The sequence below is a fragment of the Macrobrachium rosenbergii genome, chromosome 9 (genome assembly GCF_040412425.1).
Source record: "Macrobrachium rosenbergii isolate ZJJX-2024 chromosome 9, ASM4041242v1, whole genome shotgun sequence".
Taxonomy (NCBI): Eukaryota; Metazoa; Arthropoda; class Malacostraca; order Decapoda; family Palaemonidae; genus Macrobrachium; species Macrobrachium rosenbergii.
The window spans coordinates 55,997,400-56,011,107 of NC_089749.1; the positions used below are offsets into that span (position 1 = coordinate 55,997,400).

The 13,708-nt window shown below is 35.9% G+C and overlaps 1 protein-coding gene across 1 annotated transcript in view; it reads right to left on the minus strand.

The window, feature by feature from the left end:
• The window catches only part of LOC136842120 (neuronal growth regulator 1-like), a 53,179-nt gene that overhangs the window by 15,504 nt on the left and 23,967 nt on the right, over positions 1-13,708 (minus strand). The window contains exons 3-4 of the mRNA XM_067109489.1: positions 6,670-6,791; positions 4,163-4,240 (exon numbers count right to left, since the gene is read on the minus strand). Of these exons, the coding sequence (XP_066965590.1) occupies positions 4,163-4,240; positions 6,670-6,791 (200 nt within the window). The remainder of the gene's footprint in view (positions 1-4,162; positions 4,241-6,669; positions 6,792-13,708) is intronic.

The window sequence follows — 13,708 nt, forward strand, 5'->3', positions numbered from 1 at the left end:
TGGCAAAGACATGAGCTTTTCTTATCTATCCAGTCGAATGTTGACGAAGACGTGGGTTTCTCTAAACTCTCCAACTGGATGATTGTGAAGACGTGAGTTTTTCTTAACTCTCCAAATGAATGTTGGCAGTGACATGAGTTTTTCTTAACTCCCCAACTGAATGTTGGCAATGACATGAGTTTCTCTAAACTCTTCAAATGAGTGTTGGCAAAGACGTGAGTTTCTTTAAACTCTCCAAATGAATGTTGGCAAAGACGTGAGTTTCTCTAAACTCTCCAACTGAATAATCGTAATAATGTGAATTTTTTTAACTCTCTAACTGAATGTTGGCAAATAAATGAGTTCTTGACTCTCAGATGGAATGCTGACAAAGTCGTGTTTTTATTTTTATTTTTTACTTTCCAGTTGAATGTTGACAAAATCGCGAGTTTTTCTTGATTTTGTATCATTACATTTTTTGCAGCCAATTTCATTTATCTTGCTTTTATTACAGTCATGCTCTTTAATTACTGACTGTCCTTTTGTTTAGGTAAATATACCAATAGAAAATAGTAAACTAGGAACTCGTACCATTCCAGAATCCATTTACCATGGACTGTTTCTTTTATTAAACTGATTGACTATGAAATATCTGGCGTCACAAGTACAAAGGTCACAGACGTTGGTGTTCGTGAAAAAAACAAGCCTCCTTTCGTTCGTTTTGTCTTTGAAAGCATTTTCTTTTTGTATAACAATATTTGCATGAAGTTGTTATATGTATATATATAAATATATATGTATATATACACAATGTATACATATATATTTGTGTATATACATGTGTGTTTATATACATACAAACATACATATATATATATATATATATATATATATATATATATATATATATATACATACAGTATATATGAAATATGAATGATTTATTAAAGCCATTGCACTATCCTTCAAATTTAACAGTTATTAGTATATTGCAGACTGAACCTTTTTCATTTGAAATACGGCCATGAATTGGTGTAGGTAAAAAATTATTTTCTTTTTTAGTAATTTGTTTTTCTTTAAACATACACATCCTCGACCTAACGTGTTTCATTCTGCAACATGTAAACATACGACATTCCATACAGATTTCGCAACTCATTTGAATGATTTAAATAAATATTTTTTTTTCCAGTTTCCATCTTCCATCATTCTAAATGACCTCGAGATCTGTTCAAACACTCTTCTTTTTGAAATGAATTAATAGATATGAGAGCATGTTCATCTTGCTGGTATTCTCACTGTAAAAAGAAAATACTTTTTGCTGTTGGATTCCATAGCTTCGGCTGTGGGACAATTTAAACAGAAATGATTATGGAGTCTGTCTTGGGGAATTGAGTCTTAAAAGGCCCATACTTGTTGGACATTTATGTAAAGAGAGAATGTCCATGGGTTTACTATGAAAACAGAAAACAGTAAGGAACAGAACGTTTTAGGTTTTTTGATACTAAAGAGTATATAATTATTAGTAAAGAGCGTGTCGGCGAGGGCTACGCGCGATGGAACCCCGCGGTGCTATCTCACCTACCCTCCAAATTTCCTACCTACCCCGCCCCCACCCGGAACGGACAAACAGGTTTGCACCAGTTCCCCTACCTACCCCGCCCCCACCTGGAGTGGACAAACAGGTTTGCAGGAGGAGGGTGGGTGTTTCCCCTACCTATCCCGCCCCAACCAGGGCGGACAAGCCGGTTTGAAAGGGGTGGATGGCAGTGTCATGTCTCCTCTTCTGTCACCCGGGGAAGGACAAACAAGATCCATTCTTATTTTATTATTATAGATAGATTCCGAAGAAGAAATGGCTGCTTTTATATCTGATAGTAGAAGGAAACGAAAAAGCAGTTTTCACCCGAGAGGAAAAGCTAGGAAAGTTAGCTTTCGTTCGTTTATAACCAAAGAGTCTGATAAACAGGAGGTGGCAGCTGCATCTGGAGGAGGAAGGAGACTGAAAAGCGACTGGGATTAGGGCTCTATAGCCGTGGCCTTAATGGCATGGTGAAAGACGAGCATGGAAAATGGTATGTTTTCCTTTTCCCCTTTCCTACCCTTTTATGGGATGAATAACAATAATAATAATAATAATAATAATAGTAATAATAATAATAAAAATTGGTTTCATATGCATGGAACTTTATGAAGCAGCTTAAGAATTAGAAAAACAAGTAAAAAATGCGCTGAAGTTTCTTCGGCGCACTCGAGTTTTCTGCACAGCGTTTAATGCTGTATGATATTCTCAGCCATGGCCCATGAAACTCTCAGTCGCGACCCATGGAACTCTTAGCCGCGGCCCATGACACTTTCAGCCACTCCCCGGTGGTAGCCTGTCCTGTAGCTTTGCCAGACGCACGATCATGGTTAACTTTAGCCTTAAATAAAATAAAAACTATTGAGGCTAGACGGCTGCAATTTGTTATGTTTGATGATTGGAGGGTGGATGATCAACATACTAATTTGCAGCCCTCTAGCCTCGGTAGTTTTTAAGATCTGAGGGCGGACAGACAAAGCCATCTCAATAGTTTCTTTTATCAAAAGGCATTTCTTTGCGTGAAACTTTCAAAAATAATTTTTTCCTGGAACTTACCGGAAACTTCAAGAGAGAGACTTCGAATACTAACAAAGGTTTCTCCTTACCTGGAACTTCAAAAAACTAACATACCTTACCTGAAACCTCAGAATTTGGAAGTTAAGAGGTGCTTTTCCTTAACTAAAAACTTCAGTACAAAAAATCGTGTCCTTACCTGAAACGTCAGAATAGAATTTCGACATTAAAAGGTATTTCCTTACCTAGAATTCAGAAATAAAATCATCTCCTTACCTGGAACGTCAGAATAGAATTTCGACATTGAAAGGTATATCCTTACCTAGAATTCAGAAATAAAATTACCTCCTTACCTGGAACGTCAGAATAGAATTTCGACATTGAAAGGTATTTCCTTACCTAGAATTCAGAAATAAAATTACCTCCTTACCTGGAACGTCAGAATAGAATTTCGACATTGAAAGGTATTTCCTTACCTATAATTCAGAAATAGAATCATCTCCTTACCTGGAACGTCAGAATAAAATTTCGACATTGAAAGGTATTTCCTTACCTAGAATTCAGAAATAAAATCATCTCCTTACCTGGAACGTCAGAATAAAATTTCGACATTGAAAGGTATATCCTTACCTAGAATTCAGAAATAAAATTACCTCCTTACCTGGGACGTCAGAATAGAATTTCGACATTGAAAGGTATTTCCTTACCTAGAATTCAGAAATAAAATTACCTCCTTACCTGGAAAGTCAGAATAGAATTTCGACATTGAAAGGTATTTCCTTACCTAGAATTCAGAAATAAAATCACCTCCTTACCTGGAATGTCAGAATAGAATTTCGACATTGAAAGGTATTTCCTTACTTAGAATTCAGAAATAAAATCATCTCCTTACCTGGAACGCCAGAATAAAATTTCGACATTGAAAGGTATTTCCTTACCTAGAATTCAGAAATAAAATCATCTCCTTACCTGGAACGTCAGAATAGAATTTCGACATTGAAAGGTATTTCCTTACCTAGAATTCAGAAATAAAATCATCTCCTTACCCGGAACTTTAGGATAGAATTTCGACATTAAGAGATATTTCTTTACCTAGAATTCAGAAATAAAATCACCTCCTTACCTGGAACCCCAGAATAGAATTTCGTCATTAAAAGGTATTTCCTTACCTAGAATTCAGAAATAAAATCACCTCCTTACCTGGAACGTCAGAATAGAATTTCGACATTGAAAGGTATTTCCTTACCTAGAATTCAGAAATAAAATCACCTCCTTACCTGGAACGTCAGAATAGAGTTTCGACATTGAAAGGTATTTCCTTACCTAGAATTCAGAAATAAAATCACCTCCTTACCTGGAACTTTAGGATAGAATTTCGAAATTAAGAGATATTTCTTTACCTAGAATTCAGAAATAAAATCACCTCCTTACCTGGAACGTCGGAATAGAATTTAGACATTGAAAGGTATTTCCTTACATAGAATTCAGAAATAAAATCACCTTACCTGGAACCCCAGAACAGAATTTAGACATGAAAAGAAATGTTCCTTGAATAAAAACTTCATTCAAAAGGCGTATTCTGCCCACCTGGAACCTCTCATCAGCTGAGTAGGTGTGATGCCCCGTCGTGAGGATGTGAAGATCTCGTCTCCTCAGCCACGTCACCTCGAAAAGGAGAGAAGTCTTTTCATTCAGGTGTTGATAAGTGCCAGAAACTTTTCACGATATTAAAATGTTTTATCGTCTGCTAAAGGTTGATGATTTTTTAAGATGGTTTGGTTATCTCGGAAATGCTCGTGTCGTTCACAAGTTACTGTAAGCATCTCAGCTCTCTCTATGATTTGTCATCACGTATGATACTTGTGGCATTGCGATGCTTACCATCTAGATGTTTCTATGACTGTGAGATATATCAGAAATTTACGGAATATCGACATGCTTTACCTCTGTCTATCTATCTATCTATCTATCTATCTATCTATCTATCTATCTATCTATCTGTCTGTCTATCTATCTATCTGAATACAGAAACGAAAAATTGTTTTGAAAACTGAATGTTGCCCTTTATCGATCGACTACTTAACTTAATGCAAATTTCTGAATCTTATCTATTCAGAAATTTACATAAGAGCAGTCAGTCGATAAATAACAACATTCAGTTTTCAAAACAATTTTCCGTTTTCCGTATTCAGTAGATAGATAGATAGATAGACAGAGCTTCACTGGATCCACTTCAGTCCGTCACCATCCAAACAAACTAGCAGGTATTTTTGGGTATTATTTCTCACTCGCAAATAACAAAAATCGCGCAATTCTCACCGGCCAGCGCAGCGCAAATCAACCGTAACTATTCATATGAATACCTCGTAACGCCCAAATCTAGAACGCCTAACATTTCACAACCAAAATATAAAAAAAAGAACAAATGTGTTTGTCGCCTGACTCGCAAACGGAGGTGGATAGTTATGATGAAAACAATGCGAAAACAGTACTAGTTGTGTGTGCCGGGTCACGAACCCAGTATTTTAACCCATGAATAACGATAGGGCCTTTTTGTACGACCTCGCACATCACAGCACATGCACGGGCGGCGCCTGGCGAGCTCCGTTTCGCTGTCAGCCATAAAGTTTCGCTGATAATATACGGCCATTATGGTAATTAGTACTTGCGGGGCTAATGGAGGCCTCCCAGAAACGGCTGTAAATATGCTGGAGACCTGTAAGTTGCGAGTAATCCTTACTAATGACCTCTTTTCTCTCGCCGAATAAATTTTGCTAGATATTGGTAAGATAACTCCGTTCCTGAATTGTCGAGGGACGTCACAATATGTTCCCATGAAGGTGTTTTCGAATCCTTGAATGTATTTCCGTTTAGAAGGTTTGGCTGTTTTTACTTTAGCAGGTTTTATATTGTCAGCTATATTTTCTTTTTAACAAGATAGTCTAGAATTACAGGAACTATTTTCATTAAAAAATGTCGTTACCTTCGCTCTGAGTTCGTAATCTCATCTCCGTTTCATCAAACTATCCTAAACTTCAACGAGATGTTTCTATTTTCGAGAGCAACTCCTACGTTCACTAAAAGGTCTATTTTCTCACCTTGATCTTAAGGCTCAACAAGGTCGTGAATATTGCTCATATTGAGCACAGCACGATTGAAAATATAGCAGTTCAGAATACGATAAGGAAATCTTTTTGGGTGAAACAGAATGTTGACATGAGTTTTGCGCTTCAAAAGGAGGTTAATAACTGAAATGGATGTTTACTAAACATTATAGCTCATGAAATAGGCTCACGTAACATTTCAAAATACTAAAATGTAATAGGTAGGAATTAAATATATTATCTAAATCGCCTGTTGCTGCTTTTTTTCTTTTTTGCAGGGGCTGTGTTGGTAGGCGTAAGGCCAGAGTTCCACACTATTCCTCTTATTTTTTTAACCGTATACCACACTAACTGGCGCCTTTGGGCAAGGGCGTGTGCTGGTATAAGGCCGGATTGACCTAAACCATCAACCAATAATGCCTCCTATAGCAACTGCCCCCATAGCTAATACTGTACAATTCTCCTCGTATTTTAATAATATATTTTTATCTTTATTTATTAATTTGTTAATTTATTTGTTTTTCTTTTTTCATAAGTGATCTCTTCTGCCTGCATTTCCCATTACCTTCGGTTACTTCTTTCAAATTAACATTATATTCCTTGCACGCTTGAACTTCAAGTCAGTGCCCCCTTTGGTGAGCTTGTTCCAGATGAATAGGGTTCATCTTCTGAGTAATAATAATAATTATAATATAATAATAATAATAATATATGATATATACTATAACAATATAATATATATAATAATATTGAAGTGATATAATAATAATAATAATAATAACAATAATAATAATAATGATAATAACAACAATAATATAATAATAATAAAATATATACTGTAACAATATAATTTATATAATAATATTTAAATGATATAATAATAACAATAATAATAATAAATATATATATGATATATACTATAATAATAATAATAATAATAATAATAATAATAATAATAATAGGGAAAAAAATTCAGCAAAAATCAAATACCTTTCGGTCCTTAAGCTGGAGAACTTGACAGGGCAGTCTGGCGGTTTCACCCTCTTTCACCGAAATCGCTTCCTCTGTTGAGCCGAACTGCGGTCCTCCAGTGGACCAAGTCAAGCCGACACCTGCGGTTACAAAGAAACTGTAAGTTACTAGGCGCCATACATAATGCTGATTCACATCATACCGACACGTCACGTCACCGTCCCATCACGTCACCGACACATCACGTCACCGTCCCGTCCCGTCAGCCGTGCCTTGTATTCACACTATCCGTCACGATCCCGTGCAGTTCGTGCCCGACCGACCAATAGTCATGGCGCCTCACTGGTTAAGAAACTTGCATAAGCACCGTCACGTCACGTCACGTCACGTCAAAATGTTCTCTCCAAGAAAACTTGTGTCGTGATGTGACGGTGGATGGTGTGAACGAGTCCATTTGACTACATGTAAGAAATGCTCACGTACTTTGACGTGACGTGATGTTATAATGTGAATCAGCACGCGTTGCCTAAATAATTCTACGGTTGTCACACTACAATAATGAGTAGTATACTGCTGGTTCTTTGCAGTGTCCTTAGCTTCGGCCCCTAGCTGAACCCCTTTTGTTCCTTTTACTCTACCTCCTTTCATATTCTCTTTCTTTTATCTTGCTATCCACCCTCTCCTAACAGTTATTTCGTAGTGCAACTGCGAGGTTTTCCTCCTGTTACACCTTTCAAGCCTTTCTACTCTCAATTTCCCTTTCAGCGCTGAATGACCTCATAGGTATCAGCGCTTGGCGTTTGGTCAAAATTCATTATTCTAAGACCATTCGACGGCCAACAAATGTACTCGCGTTCTTGGAATTATGACAATAATGGGCTAGATGGTTTCCATGGCGACAGATTGTCACATATTCATCAGCATCGAAACATGTCATGCTTTTCACATTCTTTGACCATCCCTTCCACAGACACACACACATAGATACACACGGGCGCGTGTATGACTACATTGCCAAAATATAACATGCATGTTACAGTGTATGCAAAACAGTGTGCGCAATGTCTGCGTTTTTTTATACGCACAAAAAAATGTTCTTTTCACATACTAGCAAACGCACACACACACACCCTCAAAGATAAATTTTATATATATATATATATATATATATATATATATAGAGAGAGAGAGAGAGAGAGAGAGAGAGAGAGAGAGAGATAAAGAGATAAAACACACACACACACACACACACACATACACATACATATATAATATATATATATATATATATATATATATATATATATATATATATATATATATATAGAGAGAGAGAGAGAGAGAGAGAGAGAGAGAGAGAGAGAGAGAGAGAGAGAGATGTGTGTGTGTGTGTTTAAACACTTACAAATGAACCCTCCCATTCCCAATGAGATTCGAAGCATTTCGAACCAACACAGGGGAACGAGTGTGATGTCAAAACCAGTCTGCAAGGCTACGAAGGTGGGCCATTGCTTTATTTATCACCTGAAATATGCAGGACCTTCTGGTCAACTTCCGAATGAAAGTCAATAAAAACAAAAGTTTCCTCTTCAGGGTTAGGAGTATGAAGTAACCACTGCCCCACAATTGTATGTTGAAGGATACAATGTCTGCTTTAGCTCATTCCTTTGTCGAACCCTAATGAATTTTACAGCATCGAAAATAGGTCCATCTCAATAACGGTGACTTCATAATTTGCATTATCCCTTTCCTAGGTTAAAATACGTCAAACCTGCTGGTCACCATTACCAAATATGTTTTTTATAGTTACGTTGGCGTTTTATCAATTGTTCGCGGCACTTCCTCAAACTGTATTTATATTTCATTTTTTTTCCTGGGCAATAAAATCCATTGGTATGCTGCCAGTAGGAACATGCTTTTATGAGTAAACGAAAACTGTTGTCATTTTCTCTGCATTCTTAAAAAGGATCATCTGTTTGAGAATACAGACTTACCAAAATGACTGTAAGAAAGGAATTTTACATATATATATATACATATATATATATATATATATATATATATATATATATATATATATATATATGCATATGCGTGTGTGTTGAGTCGTGGATGAGCCCATTTGCACTACAACTTCCATAATATGAGTCGCTTCATACACCTCAGCAGTGCGTCGAAACCCACCACACACATTGCGTCATTTACCCTTGTCCGTACAGACTTGTACCTCCTGAATATGAAGGCTCTTCCTTTATAATTCCTTATATATATATATATATATATATATATATATATATATATATATATATATATATATATATATATATATATATATATATATATATATATATATATATTTATATATATATATATATATATATATATATATATATATATATATATGGTATTTCTTATTTCCTCTCTTAAGCAATTTCTCTTGAAGTCAATGGTATTGTTGTTGATACTATCTTTTTAAGACTGAATCAGTGTATGCTTCTTTTTCCCTTCAGGCAAGCTTCTCAGGAATGAGGAAATGTTATTCAAGATTCTTTCCATTTACGTTTTCCTTTTTCTAGTCGACGGACCGTTTGCCCACCTCTCGGCAGCGTCTTCAGGACTGGATTGCAAATTGACATACAAGGTTTTCAATACTTCATGTGGACTTCTGAATTTCAAACATGACGTCATTGGAGTGCTGAATTTCCACTGGTCGGTGGGTCTCATTCTTTCACTAAAGGTCTGGGCGACAGCATGGGCATTCCTGGTGCTCCGTAGGACGCATCCTGGGCCACGGCTTGCAGCAAAGGGCGTGATTCCCGTCTCTGGCTTGTAGCCCATGCTGCGGCCCAGACAGCCAGCTAGAGAATGAGACCCGCCAACCAGTAGGAGTTCAGCACCCCAGTGACGTTATGTTTGAAATTCACTACATTCTTAGAACCATTGTGTATACAAAGAGAAAGAGAGAGAGAGAGAAGGATGGATACACCTATCCATATGGTTCACTGACCAGTCCTATCACAAATGGTATTTTTGCTTAATAAGCTACTTTTCCGTCTTCATGGCAGGATAAAAGCCAACCGTTTGCAACCTTTTGCAGTGCGAACTGCTCTATAACCAAGAGCCCGTGCTGGCATAACGCCAGCTTAATCATAAGAAACTAAATAACAGTCTTTTGAAGTAAATACTGACCGGAAGCTCTAGAAGTGGCTTACAAGATAAATGTCAGAGTTCATTATTGAATCAGTGAATAAGCCTATCTTACGGGAGTGAAAGCAGTTCCATTTATCATTTACAATCGTTCATATATATACATATATGTGTGTGTGCATGTATATAAAATTTACATATGTATGTATATATATATACACAATCTTGTTGGTACACACTACATGCGCTGGAACTCGGCGCTGCTGTCTCCCCTACCCTCCCGATCCCCTACCTACCCCGCCCCCACCCAGGCCGGACAAAGAGGTTTGCAGGAGGAGGGTGGATGTCTCCCCTACCCTCCCGTTCCCCTACCTTCCCTGCCCCCACCTGAGGTGGACAAACTGGTTTGCAGGGGGTGGGTGGGATATCCAGCTGTGTGTTCTGAATTGTTAGAGAACACACAGCTGGATATCCCATTTTCTAAAAGTACTTTAATTGAACTGATTAAATTATGTGTAAAAGATTGTAAATTTGAATTTAATGGTAAATTTTACTCACAAAATTTTGGTATGGCAGTGGGAAACCCTCTATCCCCAGTGTTAAGTAACTTATATATGGAATTTTTTGAAAAGAAGATATTAAACAACATAATCCCACGTAATGTAACATGGTTTAGGTATGTTGACGACATAATTTGTGTATGGCCAGGGAACCAAGATGTAAAAATTTTTGCCAAGTTAAATCAATTAGTACCATCAATTAAATTCACGATGGAAATGGAAAATGATGGGTGCTTACCGTTTTGGATGTCCTCATACGAAGAAATAGTAGTGGGTTTAAATATAGTGTGTATTGAAAACCCACTAATATTTCTTCCTATGTGCATTTCTATTCTGGACAAAGCAATAAGGTTAAAAAGTCAGTGTTTTCATCTATGTTTTTAAGAGCATTACGGGTATGTAGCCCTGAATATATTGATGATGAAATAGATAAGATTAGGAATGCAGGCAAAAAAATTGAAATATCCTGATAGTGTATTAAACAGTGCATTTGAAGCGGCAAAAAGACTATGTATCAAAACCAGAAAGAACCTTACAACACAAAAAATTTGCTTGTTTTCCCTTATAATAATAATATGAAAGATATCCTCATCTTCTTAAGAATTTTGGTGTTAATGTCGCATTTAAGAACAATACAACAATGAAAAATGTACTTATCAAGAACTCCCAGACAATACTAAAGGTGTGTATATAAAATTCCGTGTAGGTCTTGTGACAACTTTTATATTGGCCAAACCGGGAAAGCACTGGAAAAAGAATTGAACAACATAAGAAATGTGTGAGATATGCACAAGGAACAGTGGTATATTTGTACATGTTAGTGAGAACAATCATGCTATCAACTGGGAAGGGCAAAAGGATTGTATATTCTAATAATGCACTGGAAAGGAACATCATTGAATCTAGCTTTATAAAAGAAAGTTACAACCATAATATGAATATCAGTCAAGGGATGTATAAACTTGATCCTTTAATATCAAAAGAAATTTGTAAATTGTTTAAACTTTAAGGTAGGCAGTAGAGATGTATGAAAATAGGACTATCATATTTGTAAACACAGTACGAGGGTAGTAATGTTAATGAGTTTCCAAACTCCGCCTCCATGACACCTGTCAGGTGTGGATCTGAGGTGGGTATGGTCTGTTTATCAGCAATGTCCCCAGAGAGTCTATTGTGATTTTTAGCCAAATGAGTTTTAAAGGCCACTCCTACCTCGACACCGGCCTGAGTGGGGATATGGAGTCTCTAACGGTTGTGTATGTTCGTCAGTACTGTTCTTGTAGTATATATATTTGTGACTTCTCACACTCTGTATCAGTCCTTCGTCAATGGCTTGGAAATAAAGTCGAAACCGGTCAGGACCTACACCCCGTTTCTTATTTTTCACCTGTGGTAATGTGTGATAAATGAATCACGTACAAAAGTGATAATAATCATCATATATATATATATATATATATATATATATATATATATATATATATATATATATATATATATATATATATATATGTATATATCTATATATATACACCACAGTGAATGTAGCCATTAGAACCAAACTCAGGAAGATGATTGATTATTTACCATTCCTCCGTCTCCTGACTCCCTCCACTTTTGAAGAAAATCCAATGAAAAGAACTGACGGGACTGCCAGTTTGCCAAAGCCTAATGAAGAAAGTATTTACATATCTCATAATCTGCGCGGCTCGTTGATATTCAGAAGTTGTGGAAGGGAAATTTTCCAATATATCTCGTTCGTAATTTGGCGGCCTGGTAATTCGGATATATTATACCTGATATTTTTGTGGCGCGTTCTGGACGATGACTTCTGCCGGTTGCGTTCTTTCTCTCTCTCTCTCGCGAAAATGTCAGTGGAATGTGGTTAATTGTTCCGTCAGTACCAGAATTTAGTATTTACTCTCTCTCTCTCTCTCTCTCTCTCTCTCTCTCTCTCTCTCTCTCTCTCTCTCTCTCTCTCTTTACAAATGTATATATACATACATATATATATATATATATATATATATATATATATATATATATATATATATATATATATATATATGTATATATATATATATATATTGTAGTCAAGGGCAGGAATACTCTGGAGATTCACACTTCCTTTATTGTTTCCTACGTTTCGTGATTCATAATCACATCATCAGGAATTCTATGGAAAATTAAATAAATTAATAAAAGTACTGAACAGCTAAAACTGAATTACGTTAAAACATTAGTCACTAAAAATCTATAAAGGCTGTTAAAAATTACATACACAAGAGCACACTTAAATACATACACACAAAGCTTAAAATCACGTTACACACGGACACATATGGTTACACAAGAGCACATTAAAAATAGCAAAATCACAAAACCCTCAAAATAAAAAAAAAAAGGAATAAAAAAATTGTATAATTTTAAGAAAATTCTGATCTTTTTTTTCCTTTCCAATAACAGAGAAACAAACAAAGACAGTAATATACTTATAAAAAAAGCAGAAGACGCTCACCTTACAGTGCAAACGATAGAACCACACTAACAGTAAAAGAAAAATATATACAGAAAAAACAAAACAAAAGATCAGAGGTACAAATAGTAATGACCTATGGCAAAAACAATGGAATTGAGGTAGTTTGCGTGTTTAATGAGGGAACCCGTAGTTTAATGTTTAAAGACTCAAGTATCTGCAGTTTCTGTTGGTTCTGTGCCTGGCCAATAACTTTGAAATCATCATAATTTATCTGTGTTTTGCACTTGGTGGCATGATTTCTTATGGAGGATAGCTCTGGATTGTTTTGTTTTTTCTGTATATATTTTTCTTTTACTGTTAGTGTGGTTCTATCGTTTGCACTGTAAGGTGAGCGTCTTCTGCTTTTTTTATAAGTATATTACTGTCTTTGTTTGTTTCTCTGTTATTGGAAAGAAAAAAAGAATTTTCTTAAAATTAGACAAATTTTTTATTCCTTTTTTTATTTTGAGGGTTTTGTGATTTTGCTATTTTTAATGTGCTCTTGTGTAACCATATGTGTCCGTGTGTAACGTGATTTTAAGCTTTGTGTGTATGTATTTAAGTGTGCCCTTGTGTATGTAATTTTTAACAGCCTTTATAGATTTTTAGTGACTAATGTTTTAACGTAATTCAGTTTTAGCCGTTCAGTACTTTTATTAATTTATTTAATTTTCCATAGAATTCCCTGATGATGTGATTATGAATCACGAAACGTAGGAAACAATAAAGGAAGTGTGAATCTCCAGAGTATTCCTGCCCTTGACTACAATTTGTGTGTGTGCATCGAATCTGCCAGATTTGTGTGATATATATATATATATATATATATATA